Source organism: Ixodes scapularis, unplaced genomic scaffold, assembly GCF_016920785.2.
Source record: "Ixodes scapularis isolate PalLabHiFi unplaced genomic scaffold, ASM1692078v2 PGA_scaffold1__304_contigs__length_218370807, whole genome shotgun sequence".
Classification (NCBI taxonomy): Eukaryota; Metazoa; Arthropoda; class Arachnida; order Ixodida; family Ixodidae; genus Ixodes; species Ixodes scapularis.
This window is the reverse complement of record NW_024609846.1, coordinates 213,872,571-213,898,078: the sequence shown is the minus strand read 5'-3', so window position 1 is coordinate 213,898,078 and position 25,508 is coordinate 213,872,571. Positions and strand designations below refer to the sequence as shown.

General features: G+C 43.4%; 1 protein-coding gene across 1 annotated transcript; it reads right to left on the bottom strand.

Annotated features, from left to right (window-relative positions):
- Positions 1-330: 330 nt before the first annotated feature.
- Positions 331-10,389, bottom strand: LOC115315885. Its single transcript, XM_042290585.1, has 4 exons — positions 10,332-10,389; positions 7,819-7,946; positions 4,177-4,359; positions 331-642 (listed from the first exon to the last, which is right to left on the bottom strand). The coding sequence occupies exons 1-4, from the start codon at positions 10,372-10,374 to the stop codon at positions 331-333; spliced, it is 666 nt and encodes a 221-aa protein (XP_042146519.1). The 5' UTR covers positions 10,375-10,389.
- Between the last annotated feature and the right edge of the window lie 15,119 nt (positions 10,390-25,508).

The following is a 25,508-nucleotide window of genomic DNA, read 5'->3' as shown; positions in this document are numbered from 1 at the left end:
ATAAAATTCGCCACGAAAACAATTTCTGATACACAACTCTGTACAAGGCGATTTTATCGATATATAGAAATGCAGCTGCAATTTTTCATTTCGAAATATTCATTTTGTAATAATAAAAAAAAAAAAAAACTACCGTGAACCGTTTTGAAACAGTTGTCCTTATATTTTATTCCCGTTCACTTCCAGTTCAGTTCCAAGATGGCGGCGAGAATTTCGGTTTCGTTCACGTTCGGTCCGGTTAAATGTAACTGCTGGGTTTCGGCTTTCGGTTCGGTCCCTCTTCGACACTTGTTCAAACACCTCTTTCTTCCTCCACGGCGATCAGGAGAATCATCTACAGGCGAAGCAAGTGTTAGCAAATGCCTGAGAAAGGGCTGTGAAATCGCTGCCTTCGAGGATCTTGATGAGCTCTGAGCGCGTGGAACGATCAACTTCGTCCCAGGACTTCTCGTGGCGTGAAGCATCAAGATCGAAATCCCGGTCGTAACTAATCTCAAGCCCGATGTGATTCAGATGGAAGGATACGAGTCTGGCGTTTAGCGTCCTGTTGGAGGCCAGCACAACTGAAGCCGTTGCAGATGGGACCCTCACATCGACCGAGAACCTCTTGCGTCTCGCAAAAATGTGCTCTCCCCGGTTCGTCTGAAAACAAAAAAAGGACAAACGCGGTTAGCTCTGCCAGGAAAAACTAAGATCGCACACGTTTGATCATAACTGAGGAGCATAGGTTATGCTGAGAGCAAACTGCGACGTCGCAGAGCCACCTCTTAGAAACTGGCGTCAGTTCATCTAGCGGGAAAATTGACGTCACATAAAACAGCTGACTTTCAAATCCACCAGCGCTCCTGTGACAAAGCTTAACGGGTGTATATCATATCGTTTCGTATCGTTTTATTCGAGGGACGCTGACAGTGTACTTATGCTCGCCGAGACTTTTAGCTGTACGTGACATATGAGAGCCCGACTACCCAGAACAGAATTTGGGGCTTGAACTTCGGTTTTTTTTCGGGCCGAAAACCACCGATCGAGAACTAGCCGGTTTGAGTGGCGCTCACTCTTTTTAGCGTGGGCACGGGCCGTTTTCTAAGGTTTAGACACGACCACCAAATTTAATCAAAGTCGTGGGTTATTGAAGGCACACACTCATTAATAAAATTAGAAAAAATATGAAACCCATTTTTTGGCGGCTTTTAAAAAGCTGCAACTACGTTCATTGAAAACAGGGTTGCACAAAGAACCGAAAGCATTCTGTGCGTTCACTGCGTATTTCTGAACATGGCGTCGTATGGCGTATCTTGGGACTCGTGTGTTGGACGGCGATGACAGCGGACGACGGGGACCTCTACTTCAGAACTGTCGTTCGCGGTACCGACGTATCTGTCTTCCTTCGAAAGAGAAACTTTGAACCGATCAAAAGAGTTGGTATTCATCCCGTACGACGCACCCGATCGCCACACCGATTTGCACAAAGACGTCGCCGAGCCGTCGGCCCTTCTCGTGGCTGAAGGTATCGCTTTGAAGGTATCGAGTTGAATATACACGCGTACGATTTCTTTACTAGAAGCAAATGTAGCCAATGCGTGGTGCTGCCCGACTTCGAACCGGGAGTGCCGAAGCCGGGGGAAAATCGGCAGGAAGCTTTCCGACCTACAGTCGACCGGCAGCATTACTACGAACAGTTCCCCCAGTAGTTCAGTGGAGAGATGTCCGCTTCACACGCAGCGGATCCTGGTTTGATCCCAAGTGTGGGCGTAACGTTTTTTTGGGGGGCTTTATTTTTTTTTTCGTCAATCAGTTTACGATATTTATATTTCTTTTTTACAATTATTATTCAAAAGAAACAAGTATTGCGGACGAAACGTCGCTGAACTAAATGGTATGGGATTCCTATTATGATATATGTGAACTCCATGTAGTCACTTTCCACAATATGCAAGGGGCATATCAATCGGGTAGCGTCCGCTTTCCTAGGTGCCCGTAACTGTTCTACAGAAATTGCAGCCAGCCACTGGTCTCTATACCGTTGATCTTTCGGAAACTTGTGCAGACTCTGCCGCAAAACGCCACTTTCGGATGCAGGACATGTCAGGCAGCGCTTCACGCAACATCTTGTGGGTATTCTTTTCGGAGCCGATCAGGGGAATTCACCATGGTCACTCACTACTCATTTCCTACTCTTGAATATACAAAAACAATTCATCTTCAAGTGCAGAACAGCGAGCGGAACAAACATACCTAAAAAGGAGAGGAAAAGAAAAAGCACGGCGGTCGGGTGTAGCAACATGACCTCCGCCACTCTCTCATCCTCTATGGCTGTGTTCCGAATCTCACTCAAATGGATCCGAGTAACTCCAGCGCATCATGTCACGTGACCACACAGATAGAGCAGCGTTGGACGCGGGTGGGTTATGGAACGCCAAGGTACAAAACCTTTACCCTGAAGTGAGATCGAGTAAATTATTGAACACGGCCTATATTTCTCCGACCTCCGGGCGCAGGTTTCGATTTCGGTTCCGATCAGTTGCGTTTTTCTTTTTTTTTTTATGAAAAACATGCGTGACTTTGTAGCAAAATATTAATTGAACGGGTAGTCTTCCGACAACATAATAAATTTTTTTCGAAAAAAAATAAAAATAAAAACGTTTTTAGGAGGGGTCAGTGTCCATTTAATGTGTAACACCTTTAAAGGGGCTATGCAATGATTTTTGTATTTTGCAAAAATATGCTTAGAACGAATCCCTGACCCTAATGACCTGTGAAATACCCGTTCGTTTTTCATCACACGCAATCGAAGTTGCAGAAAAAAATAAAAAAAAAACGATTCGAGTTCACCCCCTCAACTTGCAGCCAGAACAAGCGCCCACGTGATCTGGAGCCTATTATATGCCACCAATGTTGATCATAATTATGCGCTGGGGTTGGCAATGCACAGGACACGCGCTGCGTTCTAGACATTGCTAAGGTTCGGCTGTTGTCGTCATTGCAGCGATTGGACACAGGACACTACCCAAATTCTTCTCGAGCTATAGATTATCACGAGCCCAAATCGAGTTCCCACGCAATGCTCGCGTCCAATCTATGAGGCGCATTCAAATATCGTCACTGGGCGGTACTGCTACCGCCCAGCTACGTCATCAGGTTTTGCGAAAGAGAGATTGAATGAAAACGCTCGGTTTTGTCTGCGAAATTACAGCGCAACAAAGGAGTTTCTTGGTCAGTGGCGTAGCGTGCGAGTATGCTTGAGTCCCACTAGTGCCAGTAAGCTCATGTAAAGTGAAAAACAGTCCTACTGAATATCGTTGCACCACCCCTTTAAGAATGCGTTTCATCAGTCGAATTTTGTCAGAAAACCGCTACAAATATTTGTAAAGAAAGAAAACCGTCACTTGAAGTTCCCCACTAATTATAAAAGAAAAATTGGCGTCATGCGACCACGTTACGTGACATTTAGTGACGTCACTTCAATTCCCCCTTTAAATTTAGCAGAAACTTCAGCAGCCACAAGTTGGAAAGCTGTGACGGCAGCGGCAGTCACGTTCGTTCGTGCTTTTTGCCTACACTTCTAGTATGGTGCCTGGAGCGCGTCTCCTGCAGGAGTGTCTGGTGTTTGATCTCGCCCATTCATCAGGAGTGGCCCCTGAGGGGCAACCAATAACCTCATAGAAGCCGGACTTCCAAGCAGTTGGATGTCGCGATCCTGGCGGGTTGTCGTAGAAATACTGGCGAAAATCACGAGCGAACGCGAGTGTCGCTGTTGTCGCGGCGTTCCAACCTCTGGATGTGGAAATTTCCGTGGTCGGTGACACTGTAGAGCGACCTACAGCAGAACAGGCGTCTGGTACGTCTTCTACTGCTGCTGGGACACAGCCAAGATCGCGACTGGCGACTGCATGACACTTCTATGACGTCACGAGGCTTAAATCGAGGGACCATTTTTTTGGATGCGGTGAACACACTAGTTGGAAACACGTTCGAGAATCCATAATTCTGTCACCATATGTGGCATTCCACAGCGTGACTCGACGGCTTCCATGACGCTATTTGTTTCCACCTCGAGACCAGTATTTATGTATGGACAGGGTAGTATCAAAGTGACACCAGGCGAAGACGCATTCTTAGCACAGGATGGCGTTTGTAAAATCTCGTTTAGCATTTTGGAAATATCAGCACTCTCACCTGAACGGTATACGTGGCTTGGTGTTGGCTCAAGTCGAGGGTGCAGGTTGTAACTGTGGCTCCCATCACCTCGGAAGGATGACTGCAGCTTCCGCTACGTTCAGTGACGACGTCCAGTTCCTTCACAGCCCCCTCTGTCAGTCTCACTTCTATATCGTTTTGCCAGGCGAACTCTTCCGATAGCTGCGAATGCAAAAGAGTCAATTCCAAGCGTTTCTACAGCAAAAAAAGAGAGCAGTCCTGAGGCAATTCAGATTACCGTCACAGTGATGGCTCCAACAGGTTACCGCGCCCTAACGCATCCTTATGTATCTTGCCAGGCACGTAGCCAGGTTTATGTTTCGGGGAGACGGGAAGAGGGGGGGGGGGGGAGCATGACAAAATGCTGATGCTGTATGGGGGGGGGGGGGGCAATGCTTCTCCCTCCCCCACCCCTGGCTGCGTGCCTGTATCTTGGACTTGTTCATCTTGCACCTTACGAGGAGATTAAAAGTGTTTCTAATGATACCTAATAGGAGGATATGGCGCCAGCGTGCCTATCTGTTTTTTCGCCGTGGGTGATTACCACGAGGGAACACAGGGTACTCAACCGAAACAGAAATGGGTGAACCAGCCTTTTAGTTCATACTAAAATCAAGAAAGTATTTGTCCTATCGAATCTCGACCCTCGTTATTGATTACGACATCCAAAAGCCGGATTTCGCTGTACTCTTCTTGGCCGGCCTGCTGATCAATGCGGCTGTCTCTCTAGGTGGTTAAAATAGCCGCAAGAAGATTTTGAAGTAACCAAACCGGCTCCATGGGAAGAACGCACCGGTTGTGTTCCAGCCGATTTCGGTCAACCACTCCTGAGCCTAGCCCGTATTTTCCTTTAATTACCACTTACCAGAAACTACCGCAAAAATAAATTTACATGCCCCTTCTAAATACGTACTAATACAAATAATACCGGTTACATTCCGAGCCTCTTCACCCTCCTCGTTCGCGTCCAACCGTACTCGAATAATCAAAGCGTAGACTCACTCACGGCCGCTATTTCCCTTCAATTCTCGCTGCCTTTAATTTGTTTTTATCCTCACCAAGCCGGCGACGTGGCGTCATAGTCTCTTTTGAGGCTCCTTTAACCGCTGGGCGAGCCACCCGCATTCACCACCAAAGCGGCCCAGGTTCAATGCAAGTTAGAGAGAAGCATGCAATGGGAAGGAGCTCAGCTAGTTGGTTGTACATACTTAGATTATGGAAACCAGCTGGCCTTACAGAAAAGGGTGAGGAGAGAAAGGAGAAAAGGCATCCGATCGCTCGACTACCAAGTATTTATTAACCCTCGGCTTCTTCTTCTACTGGTCTGGTGGCTGTCCTTTTCACGTCTTCTTTTTCTTTTTTCTTGATCTTCCTTTATCTTCATGGGCATTTTCGTCTCGCAGGAACTTTTTCTCACTTGTTTGTAGGGCAATAGATTTGTAAACTGACGCAGTTTTCTTTTTGTTGTTCTACATATGGCTAAGGCCTCAAGTAGTTCTCGGGCGAACCGGCCTTTGTGGTGAGCTAGGATGCTTGCCGTTTCGAGCTTAGCCTCACACATGCATTGTCTACAATGAGCTGCTAGATGTCCAGGTGCAGCCAGGTTTCTTAAGTTTGCGGCATGTTCTCGCGTTCGGTTATTTATACAACGTCCCGTTGCCCGATGTAGCTACGACCACATGACAATGGTATGTTGTAAACGACTCCTTTGTCGCATGGAACGTATTCTGTGTTGTGTATTATGGTACACCTGCCTGTATTGTTAACCTGGGCTAGATTGACCTTCCTGCATATTGCGTGTGCCTTGTTGGGTGCCGAGCATATGATATTTACGCCGTGTCTGCTTGCAATCTTTTTTAACCTGTGAGTTACCCCATGTATATATGGGACCACCGCAAAAGGTGAACGGGAGATCTGCTTCGGTGGATCAAGGTCGGTGCGTTGACAAGTTCTTTTTATGTTGCGGCTAATCTTTTCACAAATGGAGGCCAGGAAGGGTTTCGGATATCCGGCCTCTTGAAGCCTGGACATTTGGGTTTGAAAACTTTTTACCATCTGATGGGGGCAGGTCTTTCCGAGGCTGGCTGAAAAAGCTGCACTAGCGACCCCTTGTTTTACAATTTTGGAATGTTCGGATTCAAATGGAAGGAACCCTTTCCCCGATCGCACTTCATATCTCCAACACAAATGTTCTGTTTGGAAGTTCAAGGCCAAATCAAGAAACCGTATGGAATTATCAACAGGGGGCTCGTAGGTGAATGTGAGCCCCATGCAGCTTGTCTGGAAATGCCTGAGGGTGGTGTGGATGCATCTGTCTGCTGATTCATCAACTCCAGTTGTACATAAAATAAGAAAATCGTAAACATACCTGAAAATAGCGGCAACTCGCGGGTCTTTTAAAACTTGCTGTATGGCTACCCCACATGCGGCGAGAAAGATGTCGCACAAGTATGGGGCCATTTTTGAACCAATGCACACACCACTCTTCTGGACATACGGCCGATTTTGATGGGTTAGTACCGTTGCGGACAAATAATATCTTAAAACCTCCAAGAAGGTGTCTAGGCTATCACCTGCTGCATTTTGGAACTGCGCGAGCCCTTGGTTTTCGATGGAACTTTGGCGGACCTGTAGAAGCCTTGCTTGAGGGATGGAGTAATACATGTCCTGTACGTCCAAGGAAAGCCCCGAGACGATGTTGTTTCCTTGTTCCTCTAGATATGATATCACTCGCTCAGAGTTTGGTATGTGGAATAGGTCCGCAAGGTGTATTGTGGAAAGTTGTTGGGCCAAATACATTGAAACACATGCCTGCCACGTTGTTTTTTCCGACAATATGGCCCGGAAAGGTGAGTCTTGGCGGAGAAAAACACCATAAGCTTTTCATTTTTTCGGCTTTGATCTTGGTGCAAAGGCTGGTTTGTTGATTTTTTTCCAAGAGGTCTAAGACGTGTCTTTTTGCTGCTTTGGTTTGTTGTTCGTCAACATTTATAAAATTCTTGATGATAGCTTGATCAGCCTTTTCTCCATATGCATCTGAACCAAGAACAACAAAACCTCCCTCTTTGTCTGAGACGCATAACTTAAGATCTCTGCTTCGCAATTCGTGAATGGTGGATTTGAAGCTGATCTTTCCGTTGGTCTGGCGAACGCGAGAACATGCCGCCAACTTAAGAAACCTGGCTGCACCTGGACATCTAGCAGCTCATTGTAGAGAATGCATGTGTGAGGCTAAGCTCGAAACGGTAAGCATCCTAGCTCACCACAAAGACCGGTTCGCCCGAGAACTACTTGAGGCCTTAGCCATAGAACAACAAAAAGACAACTGCATCAGTTCACCATCCATTGCCCTACAAACAAGTGAGAAGAAGTTCCTGCGAGACGAAAATGCCCATGAAGATAAAGGAAGATCAAGAAAAAAGAAAAAGAAGACGTGAAAAGGACAGCCACCAAACCAGTAGAAGAAGAAGCCGAGGGTTAATAAATAGTTGGTAGTCCAGCGATCGGATGCCTTTTCTCCTTTCTCTCCTCACCCTTTTCTGTAAGGCCAGCTGGTTTCCACAACCTAATTAGAGAGAAGCCCAGCTTTTGTTCGCAGTAGAATAAAGAATCTCCCTTTACCTCGAACCTGTGGAATGGAATGCGCGTCTCCGGATAAAGCGAATGTGCGTTCCTAATGAGAGGCGGTAGAGTCGAGCCAACGACCTTGTCCACATAATCGTTGAAGTCATGCACGGTCGCTCCATTGCCTAGGTGAACTAATAAAAATAACTTCACCATGCAGTCTCTCCATGTGAAGGGAAGTTAAACTGTTTATGAATTAAACGAGTAAACGAGGCCGCATTCAACTGTAGTCGTTGTCGGTTTAAGAAACGCAGTCTGGGCTGTGGAGCTGAGCATGACGTTTCCCCTTGCTCAGTGCTTCAGCGCGGACTGCGTTTTATAGGCCATTAGAGTTTGCTAGTCTCGTGTTCTTCAGCAGTCTTCCTTTGCAGATGGCACCTCTTGGGTCCCCACGTTAATGGCGAGAAACTAGACACTCCACATTTCTTAAAGGTTTCGAACCCTTGCTCATAAATCTACAATACATACTCAAAAACATTTTAGACAAAATATACACAAAATAACGCGGATTGTAACGCTGATTTTAAACGCAAATGTAGCCCAGGGAGTACAGAACCAGATGCGAAAGTAGCCGTTATCTCATTAAAAAAATTACGTGTTATTTCTTTAAAGAGTTTAATGGGAAAATGCGGCCCGTTTGTGCCCCGATTTCGGTAAACGGAGCCATCCAGCTACATATGCTTGAGAGCTTCGTTGGCCGCAACTTTCACATTGAAAGTTTCAGAAAATTGCTTGCAGCTTTTGAATGAGAATTGGGTTAGTTCTGATATTTTGGCGTCATGGTGGACCTTTAGCATTTTATTTAAGCAGAAAATGAGTTTTCGAAGAGGCATAGTTATTTTTAAAGTGAAAAAGAAACAAACATATTTTTGTTTTAACAACCTGTATTTCGTGTCAGGAACAATAGAGCTTACTAGAATGGAAGCCTGACTCATGATGACGAAGAGCGCGAAACAAAGTACACAGGCGAGAGGAATACACACAGGACAAGGCCCTGTGTCCTTGTATTTCGTTCTGTTTTTCTTCATGAAGTCACAGACAACTGAAGAAGTGCAGAGTGTGGTTAATGCCACAATCCAACCGCTGATTGCGCAATCTCAATGACCGCGGAGCCATATTAAGATGTTTGGCACTCGCAGTATCCGGCATTTTTTAAGCTCTCATTGGCTAAGCCTAATGACTAGACGACCAGACGTTCCAACGCCTTAGTATTTAAAAACAAAATTGAAAGCCGTATTTTGGCAGGCTGCTCTTGATACGTATCAAAAGGGCTTCCGTGGAAAAAACGTGCAATGTCCTGCTCGACATTGGTGAGCTAGAACTGGCTGCGAAATTTTACCAACGGAAAGCTTTTCAGTCGAATTTTGTATTCGATTTAGCAATAATTTATATCTTAATAATAATAATAATAATAATATCTTTATTTTGCATTTACAATGGTGGAGGCCGAGAAAAAAAGCCGCACGAAACGGCTTGACGAACTCTCGGCCCCCAAATTGCATTCCGCAGCAGTGACAAGGCGAGAGAAAACTAAAAAACGCACACGCACTCCAAAAGCATTAGTCGTCTACAACAAAATGGCACATCAACGCACGCAATTTTTTCATGCTGATGGTGTCAACGTGAACATCACTGTGAATAAAACAATTAAGCAGTTTAGATAATCTCCAGCATAACATTTCTTTTCCTAGGTTTAATCGGCAAGTAGGTGCATTCCAGTATTCAGGGTTTCGAAATTGATAATTGGGAACGCGTTTGTTTAAACCAGACAGTTCAATTATGTAAGTACGGTTACTGCACAATTCATGTTCATACTTTGTAGAAAGCCTATAATTATACATGTTGTAGATACTTAATATATCATACATTATGAACAGTTTTTTTTTTTTTTATGCGAGCAGAACGGCACATTAGCAATTGCACGTAACATTCGTTTTTGCAGTGGGTGCATCACCCTAAGATTTGTTGCCGTGGTAGTACCCCAAACCAGGTGGCAGTAATTTAAATGAGCTAAAAATAGAGATTTATACAGTAAGCATTTAACTGACCTCGAAAATATATATCGATTCCGATATGCCAGACCTACAACCTTTGAATATTTCTTTTAAATACTCAATATGGTGGTTCCATGATATGTTTTGTGAAAACACGACGCCAAGCGTTTTGAATAACTCAACCAATTCAATATTCACCGAGTTTATATAAATCTGTTCTAATGGAGCAATAACTTTGTTTTTCGGCATAAATACCATAGCTTTTGTTTTATTGGTATTTATTTTTAAAGCATTCATTTTCGGTCCATTCTCCTAATTTATCTAGTACTGTGTTGGCCATAGATATAAGTTGATGTGCCTTATCAGCAGTAAAAAGAAGCGTCGCATCTTCAGCATATATAACAAATTTCGTTGTCTAGTCAATGTTTACAATATCATTGACATAAACGTTAAAAAGAAGAGGTCCTAAGATACTGCCTTGAGGTACGCCCGATATTACCGGTTTGATTGACTTACCAAATGTGCTGGCTGCGAGAAGCAAAGTCATGAACCTCAACATTTTCTCAAGAGAGTCTGAACGCCTAGAAAATAAACAGGAAGACGAATAAAAAAGATACAGGAACAAAATGAAGGCAGCTTGGAAAGCGACGAGTAAAATGTTTGCCCCATATTTTCATAGTGGCGTCCTTTAACTGAGTTTCCTGATCATTACGCTAATTACCCTAGAGTGTGGTAAAAGATGGGGAACTTCGTAAAAGAAAAAAGACAAAGAAAATGAATCGTCTCAAAACCCGAAATATTAAAATCCATTTTGCGGCCTCCTCCTGCCCAGTACAACCTCCTAGTTTGAAACGCTCCACAAGGTGGCGCTTTAACCGTCTGACCTTCGCCACAAAGAAAGAACCTGGCGAAAATCACACGATGACCGCCATAGCAGGCCCCATCCACCCCCGCCAACTTGGCTGCCTTTATGGCGCGGTTGCCAAACCGTTCGTCTTGCCAAAACCCGTCGCAGTCGCAATACTTTTAAAAACGTGAGAAGGAACTGATAGGCTTTAAGAATATGTAAATCATTAAGATGTTATTTCTTAATGGCGCAAATATAACGAATGTCTAAATAATTAGGCACCACTGAGTCAGCTAGCGGGTGTTGTGAATCCTGGCAGCTCGGCCAGGATTGGGCCTCAGTGGCCACTCTTTACGTTTACTATTTTACTGTACGGTTTATTCGCGCATTAAATAAAATGCTACAACTAAAAGCGTTTTGTGCTCACAGTGCAAGGATGCTGATTTCGGGAAAGGACCTGTTGTCAAAACGAAGACCTGGTTCTCTCTGACCTTTCAGAGAAGACTTCGGCCGCTTTTATATTGTCTCGAGTTCCTTGTCGACCGTAATCTCATCCTAGGAGGTTGCACGTCAGACGCAACTTATCAACGAAGAGGCGATTCGAGTTCCGCTTCTCGTTTTGGTATCAAGGGGCTCCACGCAATCCAAGAGAACTAGGAATTCGAAGCCATACACGCATGGTACATTTCTCATTCAAACAGGCTCGTGAGGGACTCCACTCTCAAAGAAATTGAAACTTGTCCCAGTCATTCTCATGAACCCGGAGATTACTACGGTGTCGTGTGTGCAGCGTCCGAAACCACCCGAAGCTCTCCGCGACCAAGCATAGCAAATCACAATGCGCGCATAATACGCGGTCCACACATTCTCTGCTCGCCTCCCCGGGTTTTTGTTTTGTCAAGTCGGTATTGGGAATGAAATGTCTGGTATACGTATTCGATTCGACATTCGATATTATGGCCATTATTCGATACTATTCAATTCTAATTTGATTAAAGGATACATGTTACTGTTGACACAGGTCTATCAAGTAGGCCAGTAGCGAAAGGGTTATAGAGTATGTGGAAGTAATGGAGTCATAGATGTCTATCCGGGGGGAAATAGATTGGGTACACATTTACTCAAGAAACCCACTTACTTCTCACCCCATCTCTCGCTTGTAATTTTCACGACGAGAAAACGCTGATAAACCCTAAGAGTTGCACAACATGCGTAGTCACAAGTGCGCTGAAGTAGCGAGTCAAAAAGCTAGGTATTATTTTCGGCTGTCAAATATTGGAAGCGGCAACTGATTTGTGAAACTAAACATTCAGCAAAACAAAAAAGATGCCGCGTTTCTTTGAATTCGGGGGAACAACCATTTTGAAGCGTTGTTCCCTCTTTTCTAAAGCCTCCATTGAAAGGCGCAGTCATAGTTAAAATTACTTACACCGTTCTATTAAAATTTCAATTACGAATTACATAAATGAGGCTGGGGAATAGTTCTATATATTTGCCTTGCAATTGATTTTAGTTTTATATGTACAGAGTAAAGGGAACGATGGCTATATTCGAAGGGACCGTATGAATCAGCTTATCAACGTATTGAGCTTTTTTTTTGAGAGAGGTGGCTGAAGGTTGATTATTAATAAGGGTATGGAAATTTCTCTAAACGGTTTTCTTTTGTAGAATTTTTTTCTTTTCTAACTGAAAATTACAAGCGAAAAACGTAAAATTTTTAACTACGACGGCTGTCTGCTGAAGGAAGGCGTCTGATTGACGCACCTGCCGACAGATCGTGACATCGCTGGCGGTACGCTTAAGCCGGGCCGCAATTGCAGGCGAGAGCACGGCACATGAGCGTCCAGAAAAAGTGCAAGAAAAGGGGGGGGGGGGTGGAAGCATCGGCCCCCCCCCCCCCCCCCTTCTTTTTGTTTCCCTCTCTTCACTTCAGATTTCGAGGATACTGACGACGATCTCTTTCGATGGCGTGCTCCTAGGCCTCGGTCATACTGAGAACACATAATTCAGAAGACTGCCTTTTATATTCATTTATCTCAACTTGTTTCGGACAGGGTCCGAAAGAAGGGCAAGTGCTGACAAGGCACTGGCGCACACAGAGACATTACAAAAAGATGCTCGGAAGACTTACAACTCGATATTTATATATATATATATATATCGTTAGGTTCCTGTGGGAGGGACAAGAACGCAGGAACGTCAAGCCAGGGTGGAGTGTTTGAATGATATAATTAAAAAGATGAGGGGATGAATGGTAGCTGTCGGCTCAACCAGACCGAGCGTTCCTCTGGTCGCGCGCTGCCCCATGGCTCGCGCTCCCCTTTTTATATCCGGACCGTTGATGCACTCACAGCTTGAGCAGTCTTCGCTCCCGTTGATTAGTAGAGCAGGAGGTGGTAGCGACAGCAATTTGGCTGCAGCCAGTTGTTTAGGATGGTAGTTGATAAAGAAGAAGTCTCGGCCAGTGGCATGCTTGCGGATGCTAAGTGCTCGGGTGCTCTGGTCTGCAGTGCAGGTCAGTGGTTCCACTCCTTAACAACTTCCGCGCCTGCAAGGTGGTCTGTCGGACGGTGCCAGCTTGCAACTGGCAGTCGAGAGACCTCCAGAACGCCGCCGAGACGCAGCAGGCCGCAACAGACAGACAGCGACAGAGACAGCGGAGCGAGCGAAGACAGACCTTCGCACGCTGAAAGTCGCCTTGTGTGTCTATTCTGTTTCCCAAAATTGCATTGGGACTATACTAAGTCATGCATTTAAACAAAGCAAGAAAATAGAGTTTATTGGGGTAGCGTTCCGTTCTTTCTCGTCATCTGCATAGCCCAGGCAGAAATTAGTCGCTGCGATGTATGCCTGCAGATCCAAATAAAACAAATTTTGTTTGATCCGCATACAATTCCCTTGAAGTTGATGCTCCTTATTAGTTTACGTCGTTACTTGCATTTATCAAATAGAAAGTGGTAGCGTGTTTGTCGACAAACGACTTAACGCATCCTCAATTTTATCATCCTGACCTTTTTTTGTATTCAACAGTAAATTTGTATTCCTCTAGAGCAGGGCTGGCCAGACCTAAGAGCCGCAAACAAAACCACGGAACTTCTAAAAGCCGCGGGGGGGGGGGGGGGGGGGGGGGGGGGAACAAACTTAACTTTTGTTGAGATTCTGACTGTACGCATGGGGGCACAAGGCTGTACGACTGCACGTAAGGACTACAAGGCTGTCAAACTGCAAGCTGCAGTGTGCTTTATTATGAAATCTTCTCTTTTTTCTTTCTTTTTTTTTGAGGGGGGGGGGGGACGCGGAAACGGGCGAAGGGGAGGGGGTGTGTCCTTACGAGGGATCCGCGAGCCGCACTTCGACCAGCAAAGAGCCGCATGTGGCTCGCGAGCCGCGGTTTGGCCACCCCTGCTCTAGAGCTTAGCTCCACCTCAGCAACCTTCCACTTTTCGATGACATCTGCTGAAGCCAAGTTAAGGGGCAGTGATCTGTTTGGAATATAAATGTAGCCCCATCTAAATAAAAACAAAGTTTTTGAGCTGCCCATACTAAACCCGCACATTCCTGCTTGGAGGAACGGTAGGCGTAGCTCCTCACGACGAGTCAGTTTTCGGCTGGCGTATAAAATTGGGTGCTCATTGCCGTTCTTATCCTTTTGGCATAGCACCACACCAATACCTCGGTTGCTGGTGTCGCATTGGACAATGAAGGATTTTGTGTAAACAGGTGCTCTTACACTGGCTTAGTTATCGGTGATTCTTTAAGGCCACTAAATGACTGATCCATTTGATCTGCCCAGACAATCACCTTTGGTGATTGTCTGGACGGAACTTCAGTTTTTTTTTTGTTTAAATGTTACTCTGAACTGTGTCCCAAGCTTTTCTTAAGTCTAGAAATAAACCGAACGTATTTTTTTATATTTGCAAGAAGATTTATTTTAATGCCCAGTAGAGCTTGTTCTGTAGAGTTTTCTTGTTGAAATCCGTACTGTGCTCTTGTTATTACTTCGTGCATTGTAAAAAAACACTTTCCAGACGTGTTTTTTTTATTATGGCTTCGAATATTTCCAAAAAATGTCAAAACAAACATTGGCCTATAATTTTAAAGACTCATTTGACTACCACTATTGTAGATTGCAGTAATTTTAGCCAACTTCAAGTCGTTCGGGAAAATACCCTATCGCAGTAAGTTGTTTGCAATGTGTGATCAGATAGGACTAATGGCTCTGGCTGTCCACTTAATTGGTCGGGTTTTGAGCTCCTCTTATCCCACCGCAATGCCAAGTTTTACTTTAAAATGAGCATTTCTATTTATGTGCCATTGTTGGAAACAGCATTACGGAATTTGTTACCTTTGGCGTTGTCATATCACAGTCTGTATCGATTTGTGATTCAGTACTTCTGCCGAGATTAATGAAATGCTCGTTTGTTGCGTTGGCCATTTCGACTCTATTCACATACCTCCCGTTGACTGAGTTTTCCTTCGATCCACTCTTTCTTTATTTATAGTTTGCAATACTGTTATATCTTTCCTATATTTTTCTCTAGTCATCTTAAACTGGCATAAATTTATTTGGTAATACTGGTGCTTTGCTTTCTTTAAATCAGAGTTAGTTTCATTCCATGTCCGTTTGAACTCGATGAGCAGGCTGGGATCGCGAGTTTGCAAGAAAGCGTGATACGTGTTATTCTTCTTTGTTTTTCATTTGTTTTACTAATTTCGAACTACCCCAAGGTCTCCCAACCTATTTTTTCAGCTTTAAAGGAAAGGCTGCGTCATAGCAAAATGTATACCTTTGATGGAAAGCATGGAAAGCCTGATAAGCTCTTGTTTGTACAACTCGTCCTAAATTGTTTCCTCAATTCAAAGTGTCAACCTTTATAGTTACAAAAAAATGTATTGGCTTGTTTCTTTTTTTTTTTGTTTTCTTTAAATAAGATGGAGCATAGGCAAAAAATGAGAAGATGATCGTTAATGTTTCCCGTGAAAGCATCGGGAATAGTATCATTTGTTGTTGTATTTGTGATGCAAACATCAACTGAAGGGGCATTATCTTAAGCCACGCTGGTGGGCGACGTAATTGTCTTGCTACCGGCATGTTGGCTCAAACTGTCCTGCAAGTCTTTGGCGTGTCCATCGTTGGTAATTGTAGTAATGTTTATGTCTCCAAGAATAAAGACAAGTGGTAGTTAACATGTGCCCAGAAAATCCAACAAGTTATCAAATACTTCCAAGAAATCAGAAACATTCCCAGACGGTGACTTATACATGACTACAATAATTACAGATTCCACTTTGGGGACCAGACACTCATTAATATTGTTCATCAATTTAAAGTCCCCCAAACCTTCGTACCGTGAATTGTTCCTAAAGTGCCTACCTAATCCACCACCTCTTTTTATTGCTCTGCAGAAACTTTCACGTTTTTTATCTTCAAAATAGGGCGGAGGCTCGTTTGCGATAAGCCTAGTTTCCGTAAATATTATCACGTCAAAATTACCGGAAAGAGGTTGGACAAATAGATCAATATTGTCTTGTTCATTTCTAGTATTTTGAGTATTCAAATGCACAGCAGAAAACTGACAGTTAATTTTTGTACATGTCATTGAACGATAGACATTGGTAATATTGACATTCTTGCTGGTATACCATCATACAAAACCTTTTTGCAATAAAATGTTTAGTAAGGGTTTAGTTCGCGATTTTATCGACTCCACCTTGGCTGTTAATCTTGAATATTTCAGAGGATTTGTTCCTATGTGCAAAGAATTTCCCACCTCTTGTCCAGACAAATTTTCAGCCTGCCACCGCTGGTTTTCGTGCGATAGCAACACCAAGCAACGTTTTGCTTGAGCCTGTCAGATGTTCGTTTACGTAGAATGGGTTTTTTGGGCCGCCGTAGTCGAGAGCTACTGTCGTTACTTTATCTTTATTGGCTTTTGTTCAGGTTTGGTTTCTTGTTGGAAGTCGAACGAACCGGACAACTATATTTTTATCTCCCTCTCTTAAATTTGGAACACGGTGACAGGCGTCAATGTCAGAGCCCATGATGGAATCATCTACAATGATGCCAAGACCTTGGGGATCTCACTCCGAACGCACCCCTTTCATATCTATGTTGTTGGATCGCTGGTATATTTCTATGTCCTAAATTTTTGTGCGTAACATGGCGTTCTCAATGTCAAGTTCTGTGTCCCTCTGCTCTCTGGTGGGTTTCTCTATAGGTCATTTGTTTTGCCGTGCTTCCCTGGTTTTCTCACACCATGTGGTAGAGAGTGCTTGGCACCTGTAGGCCTTGCAGTCATATTTGTAGCAGGCTGGATGTCTCTGGCGTTAGAGTGTACCAGGTGGAGAGGTGTCGGTTTTCAACTGCATCTAAGAGACTCTTTTCTCCCAAGATAGCTTCTGGTGTCGTTTTGGGTAGACCCTTCTCCCGAGTCGGTAATGTCCCAGTATCTGCAACGCAAAAAAAAAAAAAAATTAACATCGACGATACAATCAGGAAGAACTTTTCCGGCCTACACAACTACTCGGAACTAGCGGAATCCTTCAAGAGCAGCTGCATTTGTGCTGTGCAAGCCCCAGAGCAGAGGATAATTGAGAAAGCACAGGCGCGATGCATTGGCGGACTCAATTGATTGTATAAAGTCCCCATATTTATCAAAAATAAATGAACACAGCCTTATCAATGTAATTAATTCAATGTCAATTACGAAAGTAACCAGAATCGGCGAAATTCGAGCTCGGAATATATGCTATATTTTCCAAGGCTAAAGGTACTCCTAATTGCAAAAGTTAGCGAATGTCAAACAAAAAAAATCTGCCGGAAGTTTTGAAAATTGTTTTATAGTAATTAGATTGTTGTATAAAAGCGATGTGAGTATGTATTAAAAATTATCGACCAATTTTAGTACTGCAAGTGATTTCTCATACTCTAGAGAAAGTTTCAAATTTGTATGAAAGATTTTTACAAAACATTTTTTTAATAAATAGCGGTCAATATTGCTTCCGGCAGCAACAAATGCATGATTTTGCTACTAGAATACGTTTCAGGTTGTGTGAATGCAACGCTTGAAAACAATAAAGTAGCGCTTGCTTTATTCTTAGATTTGCCCAAGGCCTTCGACGTCGTAGATTAAACCTTTTGTTAAAAAAACTTAATAAGCACGGCTTCAGAAGTGCTGTTTAAAGGTTTTTGCTGACTGCTTCACGAACAGGTTGAAGATGGTAAAAAATAAAAACAGCATAGGCAAATGTTGTGAGATTCAAAGGTGGTGCACTGCAGGGCAGCACATTGGGTTCAATGCATTTTAATATTTATGGCAAACGACTTAGCATTATTACCGTTGCAGTCTAGAATGCTTCCAGATACAGATGGTGCCGTTTTATTATTACCGCACGGTAGCTACAGTCAAGCCGTTTCTTCTTTCAGGAGAATATGGATCGGTTGCGCGCCGTTTCATTTGTAATATTTTAGTATTAGCGATCATCGATAAAATTAAACTAGTGTGCTTTCAGAATCCTATAAAGGTGATACACAAACAGAAAGCATATATCTTCACATTGACGAACTTGAACAAACTAGCAGTTCTAAACCATTTTGAATGAGCAAAGAATTAACTATTTTAAGGTCTTGCTTTATCACCATGTCACTGAACAAAAAATTAGAATAAATTACAAAAAAAATTCTGCGAGCAGAGTATACGTAAATTTATAAACTAAAAACTAGTGCGAATTCGGAACTGACCATTTTCGGAATACGGGATTTGTTCAGGATACAAAAAAGACCGGACTGATAGATCTATTAAACATATTATAAATAGCATTTCTTACTGCTCAGTTTACGACAGTCTAGGGCTTAAAATTATTGCACTAGGTATATTATCATCGAAATAATTATAAACGTACGTGACAATAAACTAACAATCACTATAATGATCATACGATACGTCGATAAACCGATTTATGTCATACCTACAAGCAGCCATTGATATCTTTGGCTCACCTTGTATATTAAACTTTCCCACTTCTTTCTGTAATGACTTGGGGACATGAGAGATAATAAATTCAATTGAATAAAACTTTGATAGGATTCAGATATGATATAAGCATTAAGGATTAAGATGCAATTAATGAAAAGGTGAACGCGAGCTGTACAAGAATGGCAATAATAATCCCCGGAGAAAAGGAACGAAGGGGACAAAGGGGACTTGAATGGAGCGCTTGGCCCTTGACGGGCAAAACGAAACTATGCAATGGACTACCGGGTTCCTTTTCAGATAAGGGGCAGAAGAGACATTAAGCACGCAACTTTTGAGAAGGAAGTTCACGCTTCTTAGTGACCGTTTCGCGATAACGCGCAGACACATTTAATACAGGGCCGCCGAAAACGAAACTATGCTTTATCAACTGGCTTGCAGCGTGTGCGACCTGCCAATCTTCTTTGTAAAAAATTACTGTACAAAAACAGAAATATTAATTTCCGTCTGCTTCTCTGTTTTTGTCAGTTATAGTATAAAAAATGTTTTTGGTCCTTGTTCTTTCTGAAAAAATGAATGACTTTATTTGCCCGGCCTAGTGAAAAAAGAATTTTTGATCTTAGAAATATAAAACAGCTTTTGTAAAAAAAGAAGTTTTTGTTTTCAAACTTTGAACTTTGCTGGTGTTCACTTCGCCATTCAAGTAGAGTTTCGAAACAAAATGTTGATAAGTTAGGTTCCCATTCGGGTTCACTGCTTTCGGTTCAGCTCCACTTCAGCTCCTGAAAGCTAAACTACGGTTCAAACCCGTTTGAACAGGTTAAAACCGATTTGAACCGCTAAAGTTTGAATATATTTTCCGCATTTTATTTTGCAAAACAAGGATTATTGTTTATCGTTTGAAAAATTTATGATTATTTTTAAGTAGCAAAACAAAAAAAAACAAGAACTTTTGTTACTTTATTTAGATTGCAGTTAAAAAAACTAGCTTAAATTTGTAACGTCGTGTTCATACCACCAAATAGTATGTTGTGTACCTGTGCTGCTATGCTGTTACTCACTTGTATTATGTGAATAAAAAACTTTTAAAAAGTGAAGTACGTCACCTGCAAATGGCGGTGATTTCTGGTTGTGCTTTAGCATACAGTATTTACTAAGGTACGTGCAATAACTACATGCGCATCATCATCTGTATCGTTAAAAATACACGAAATATATTTCACGACATATACGCAAGCTAATATTACGTGTACTTTCGAAATGTTATGAGAGTTTTCAGACGCGTCCTTTCAGTTTAATTGTTGTGGACGAGTTCCGCTAGAGTGACGAACAAACGACCGACAGCGACAAGCCTCAAACCAAATTCTTTTGCAATATGACGGGCTTTCTTGAATAAAAAAGGCTATGTTTTAACACGAGCAGAACTCAAACACAACATGGATGCTGAAATGAGGGGATTGCGTCTTTTTTAATTTGTCAAATCCTCAATCAGTAATTAAATGATTATTTACCTCAATCAGACTTCGAGTGCACGAAGTTCACATCACCGCTTAAAACCGGCACGAGAGGACGTTACTTGAAAATGTGTCAGCTGTTGAGCCGGCCTGCGGAAACGTTTCTTTGTTCACTGTTTGGCGCCGTGGAATATCGGGTAATGGGATACATAAAAACCCATCATGGGCTCACATGGTATATGTGAAGGATGATACACTAAATCTATAGTTCTTTGAAAGAATTCAATACATCAGGCCTTGCTGCTAAATGTATGCCACAGAGATGCGATGTCATGTTCCTAAGATAGACCAGCATGGACATCAGTATGACCTAGAAACTTTTCGCACTGGATGAGAATGTTCATGTCAACTTCGGTAATTCTGGCCCTCACTTTATACCTCTGTGCTTCGTAAGGCATGAAAGCTTCCGAATTTGGACGGTTAATGCATACTGGACAACTTCCCAATTTGGACGGTTAATGCCGTCTGCTTTTATAGTGGTGCGAATACTGCATTTCACCGGGGAATCGAACTCTTTCTATAAGTGGCGTGCACGTTAAGTTACCGCATGATGTTGACGGTCGTTAACGCTTTTTGATTTTGCCATGTAAAAAAAACTTGGTGATGGGAAATTTTTTTACAGAAGGTGCGCTCTTAGCAGTAAGACCACTACAACTGCTGTTGATATGACGTTAGTGGAAGCTAACGTCATATCAACTGGTAAAAATAAGTTATTTTTGTGTCGTGCGGCGTTGTAATGAACGGAACGAGCATGTGGCATCACAAAAACGCGCTTTCTGGCAGGAATTTTTATGCAAAGAGAGTAGTTTCCGGGTCAACGGTATCTGATCGGTATTGCAGGTACGGCGACGAAGAAAAACAACAACGAATGTTTTTAAAACTACTTGCCTATTTTCGTCTAGACCTCGTCTGTTTATTAGACTCATTTTTTCCTGTCTTTTTGCATCCAAAAGACGGAAAGGCTTAAAAACAAAGTACAAAGGCAGTCGAACCTCGTGGAAAGAACTTAAGAACAAACCTCCTGCGAGACTTAGAGCAGCCGCCAACGACTCGCCAATAGGTGAAGCTGCACTGATTCTGAGGAGACTCTCAGCGAAAAGTCGTCCACTCTACTCTCTAAGGCCACCAAGTATTTTTTTTATGTACTCAGCCTTTTTCCATCTCACGGACACGCATGCACAATGTTGTTTTGCTTTACGTTCGGCCGACATAATAAGTCACGCCTTGTTCTTTCAATGCTTCTTTATTCGAAGACAACCGCCTGTAGAAATGAAAAAAAAGTGCATACACAGGTGTCTCACTTCTACTAACGGTGCTTGCCAAACTTATCGGTGACACGTAAACTGTCTTATATCGAGAGAGTGCATTCCTGGCGAGACCCGAAGAACTGCTCTGACTAGGGTTCCTCTTTTTCGAATAAATCGAAAAGAATTTGAAAATCAATCGCCGGTAACCTTTCTGTGAATTATGATTTATCCTAAAAACTCAAAATTTGGATGTCGCCACAGCAAAAAATACAGAAAAAAAGGTGTTGTTACATCATTAAGTTTTATAATAGCACAGGGATGTTGGTTTTGAGAGAAGCCTCTTCAGTTTCCTTTGAAATGTTAGACTACTGCCAAAAGGCTGCTTACATTCTAGCTCGTCAAGGATCGTATAAGAAACCGTGGCGTGCTACATCTGGGTCATGACAAAAGCCATTGCTAAGGTTTCAAGTCTTCAGCCATACTAGCTGTGCTTCTTAGAGAAAAGAAGGGTAGGGTCCTTATAATAGTAAAGTCTAGGAACAAGTAGATTTTAATCGAGGAGGAGTGCAGCTGAAGCTTTAATTCATCCCTGCGACTACATTTAGGAGCTCGGTAGTTTCAAAGTATACGCATTGATTGAGGCAACACTTTGCTAAATTTTAGAGCGCAGCTCTTAGGGGCCCGTTCCCGGCTTGAGCGGCGTCGGCGTCGCCGTCGCCGTCGGCGTCGGCGTCGGCGTAACCAAGGTCATCCCAAGGTCACGTGGCCCCCAAGGTCATCCCAAGGTCACGTGACCCCCAACTTCACCCCAAGGTCACGTGACACCCAAAGTCACGTGACCCCCTGAAGTCACGTGACCCCCCCCCCCCCCGAAGTCACGTGACACCCCCAGGTCACGTGACCACCCCCAGGGTCACGTGACCCCCGCGGAGGTCACGTGACCTCCCCGATGATGATGACGATGCGGATGCCGGTGACGTCATCAGTGACGTCACTGATGACGTCATCAGTGATGATGACGATGACGATGCGGATGCCGGTGAGGTCATCAGTGATGTCACTGATGACGTTATCAGTGATGATGACGATGACGATGCGGATGCCGGTGACGTCATCAGTGACGATGACGTCATCGGGGAGGTCACGTGACCTCGGCGGGGGTCACGTGACCTGGGGGTGTCACGTGACTTCGGGGGGGCATCCGCATCGTCATCGTCATCATCACAGATGACATCACTGATGACGTCACCGACATCCGCATCGTCATCGTCATCATCGCTGATGACGTCATCGGAGTCCGCATCGTCATCGTCACTGATGACGTCATCAGTGACGTCACTGATGACATCGGCATGGTCACGTGACTCCCCAAGGTCACGTGACCCCCCAGGTCACTTCACCCCCCAGTACCCATCCCTCCTCCTCCTCAAGAGCTGCGCTCTAATTCGGTGTTACAGGGAGTTGTAAACGGCTTTCATTTTTTCGTGGTATAGTATTGCTAATGGCAATGGCGCCAATGCTAAATTTACCTACAGACGTATCATTCAATAGAGTCCAGTTCTTATGAGTATGGTGTATGTACGTTGTCGGCACCTTATTTAATATGTTTCGCAATATTGAAAATTAGAAAGGCGATAAACGTATAAATAATTTTTAGACAGTAAGGAATCTATCCAAGCTAAACTCCGATAAATCCCGGATTTCCAGGAAAGAATAAACATCGAAGACACCCTCGGAATAAAACAAACTCCGAAAACAGGGAATCCTGTCTATCGATTAGTGCTCAATGCGACCGCCATAGCAGGGGGGCCACCCAGTGGGCCAAGGACGAACTAGTCGAAATATTCCCGGTGGGGGATTCTATATTCATCCCAACATCTTCGCACGGAGATGCATAGGTGACTTTCAAAGCTGTCGGTAATGGGATGCTTCATCAGTAAGCATGTGCTGCCTCTTCTAAATGAGACGTAAAAAGTAGATAGCCTCCTAAGCAAAATTAACTGTGCTGTCCTGAGTTCAGCAGCAACCTCGGTCTTGATCTAGTAGCCTCAACTTTTCGAACCTCCGCTGGGTGCCACATGATGAAGCAGCTATTTGGCTGCCGCCAGGATAGCGCTCGCACGAGATAAAACGCCGTTCGCGTTTCCGGATATGTTTGTTGAGCTCTGTGTTATATGGGCCAATTTGTTCTGAGTTACGGGTTTTAGTTGAGCTAGTTGGTACATACTGTTGGCAATCGGGTCAGCTGAACAGCTGCCCCGATTATGCAGTCTTTTGCACCGTGTCCTCGTTTTTCCGTGTTCAGCTGACGCGATTGCCAGCATTTGTTTTTTTTCCCGTAAATATTCCTCTTATGTCTAATTTTTAAAATGTATAACCTGCGAAATACGTATTAGTTTTTTTTATCTCAAAGCAATGGCTGTATAAGCAAAAAAAAACTGCGTTTACTCCTTCGATTCGCAATCAGAACAAGCGGGGACGTAATCTGGTACCGATCATAAACCAGCAACGACATCATGGCCAAGGGTTATGGCAAAGCACAAGGAGTAGGATAAACCTCCCGACATAATTAGAGTCGGGCAATTATAATCTTTATCCTCTACCCAAATTTTGGCCGTGGTTTTGATTGTCATGAGCGCGAATCGAGTGCTCGGCCGCATGAAAATCAAGCACTCTTGTGGCAAATACTTCACAAAAGTATTTAAGTCAAGATACAAAATACCCATTTGAAAATATATATAGGGTACTATTCCACTTACAACTACAACGAGCTATCTTGGTTTACCTTTCCTACGAACTATCTACAAATACTTTGAAAATATAATTGAATTACATTCGAAGACTCTTGGCAAGTAGGCTGCAAGCTGGTATTATAAGAATACAAAAAGTCAAAAGGGGGCGCTGTACTTTTGATGGCTTTGCTGAAAATCACATTCTGCTGTGATCTTTATGTCATTAAAGATGTCAGTTAGCTGCTGCATTTGAAGTTATCTTTGATATAATTCTGGATATGCAACATAATGAGTGCCGAAAGGTTTTAGGAAGAAAGTGGATCACGCAGTGATAGATATTGCAACTGGCGTGCTTTAGTTTAACGGCAGGCTCAGCTTATTAAAAATCCGGTGGTGCGAAATGCACGCTGCAGTAGGTTCGCGCATAGTGCAACTTATGTGTTGTAATTACACAAAATACATTTGATTGGTGCGGCGTCGGTGAGTAGCGGCGCGAGCTTCAGTTAGCACATAACGCATTTTTTGCAAAGATTGTCTTTTTTGCAAACAGAGCAATTTCCGAGGCATGCCAATGGTGCAATTTCCGCATCACTGGCACGCCTTCTGGTCTGTGCCAATGATGCGGGGCAGAGGAACCTTTTCAGTACACGACTACATGACCCCTCTCCTCCCCCCCCCCCCCCCCCCCCCCCCCCGCCACTCCCCCTTTTTTATGTCGTTGTTGCTCCGGAGAATATTTCTGTTTCTGAGGAACTCCTTCCTCAATTTAAGGTGTTAATTCAAGAATTTTATATGTGTCACTTGTTATCAGTAATCCTAATTCGGATGAAAGCGCCTCAAAAAATGGGGAGATTGAAGACAACGCGATATAAAGTCGTTTTCATATGAGTGCACGAGCTAGCCCAATTAGCCATTTTGTTGCAGTAATCTTCCATTGCTTTCAGTTTGCACCCCCCAAAAATTTGAAGCTTCAACAAAATACACAGCTGGTCGAAGCTCGTGGATGAACATTAGAGCGACACTCCAGTGAGACTTAGAGTGGCTGCCAACGTTCGGCTGTAATGTTCTACTCTACGGGAACACTTTCTGGGGCAGTTGAACAACAACAAAAATTATGTTTGGGTGCCTCAATATTTGTACCCTTAAATGAGTCATTCAACAATTTTTGTATTTCCAATAAACACCCCTGAGGACGGACGTTTATAACTTACAAAAACAAAACAAAAAAGACTACCGTGACCGTTCTGAACCGGTCACTGTTATATTTTTTTTTCGGTTCAGTTCCAAAATTACGGCGAAGTTTTCGGTACGGTTCAGTTGAGGTTCGGCTAAAAAGAACGGTTCGGCTCCGGTTTTCAGTTCGGTTCGGTTACAGTCTGA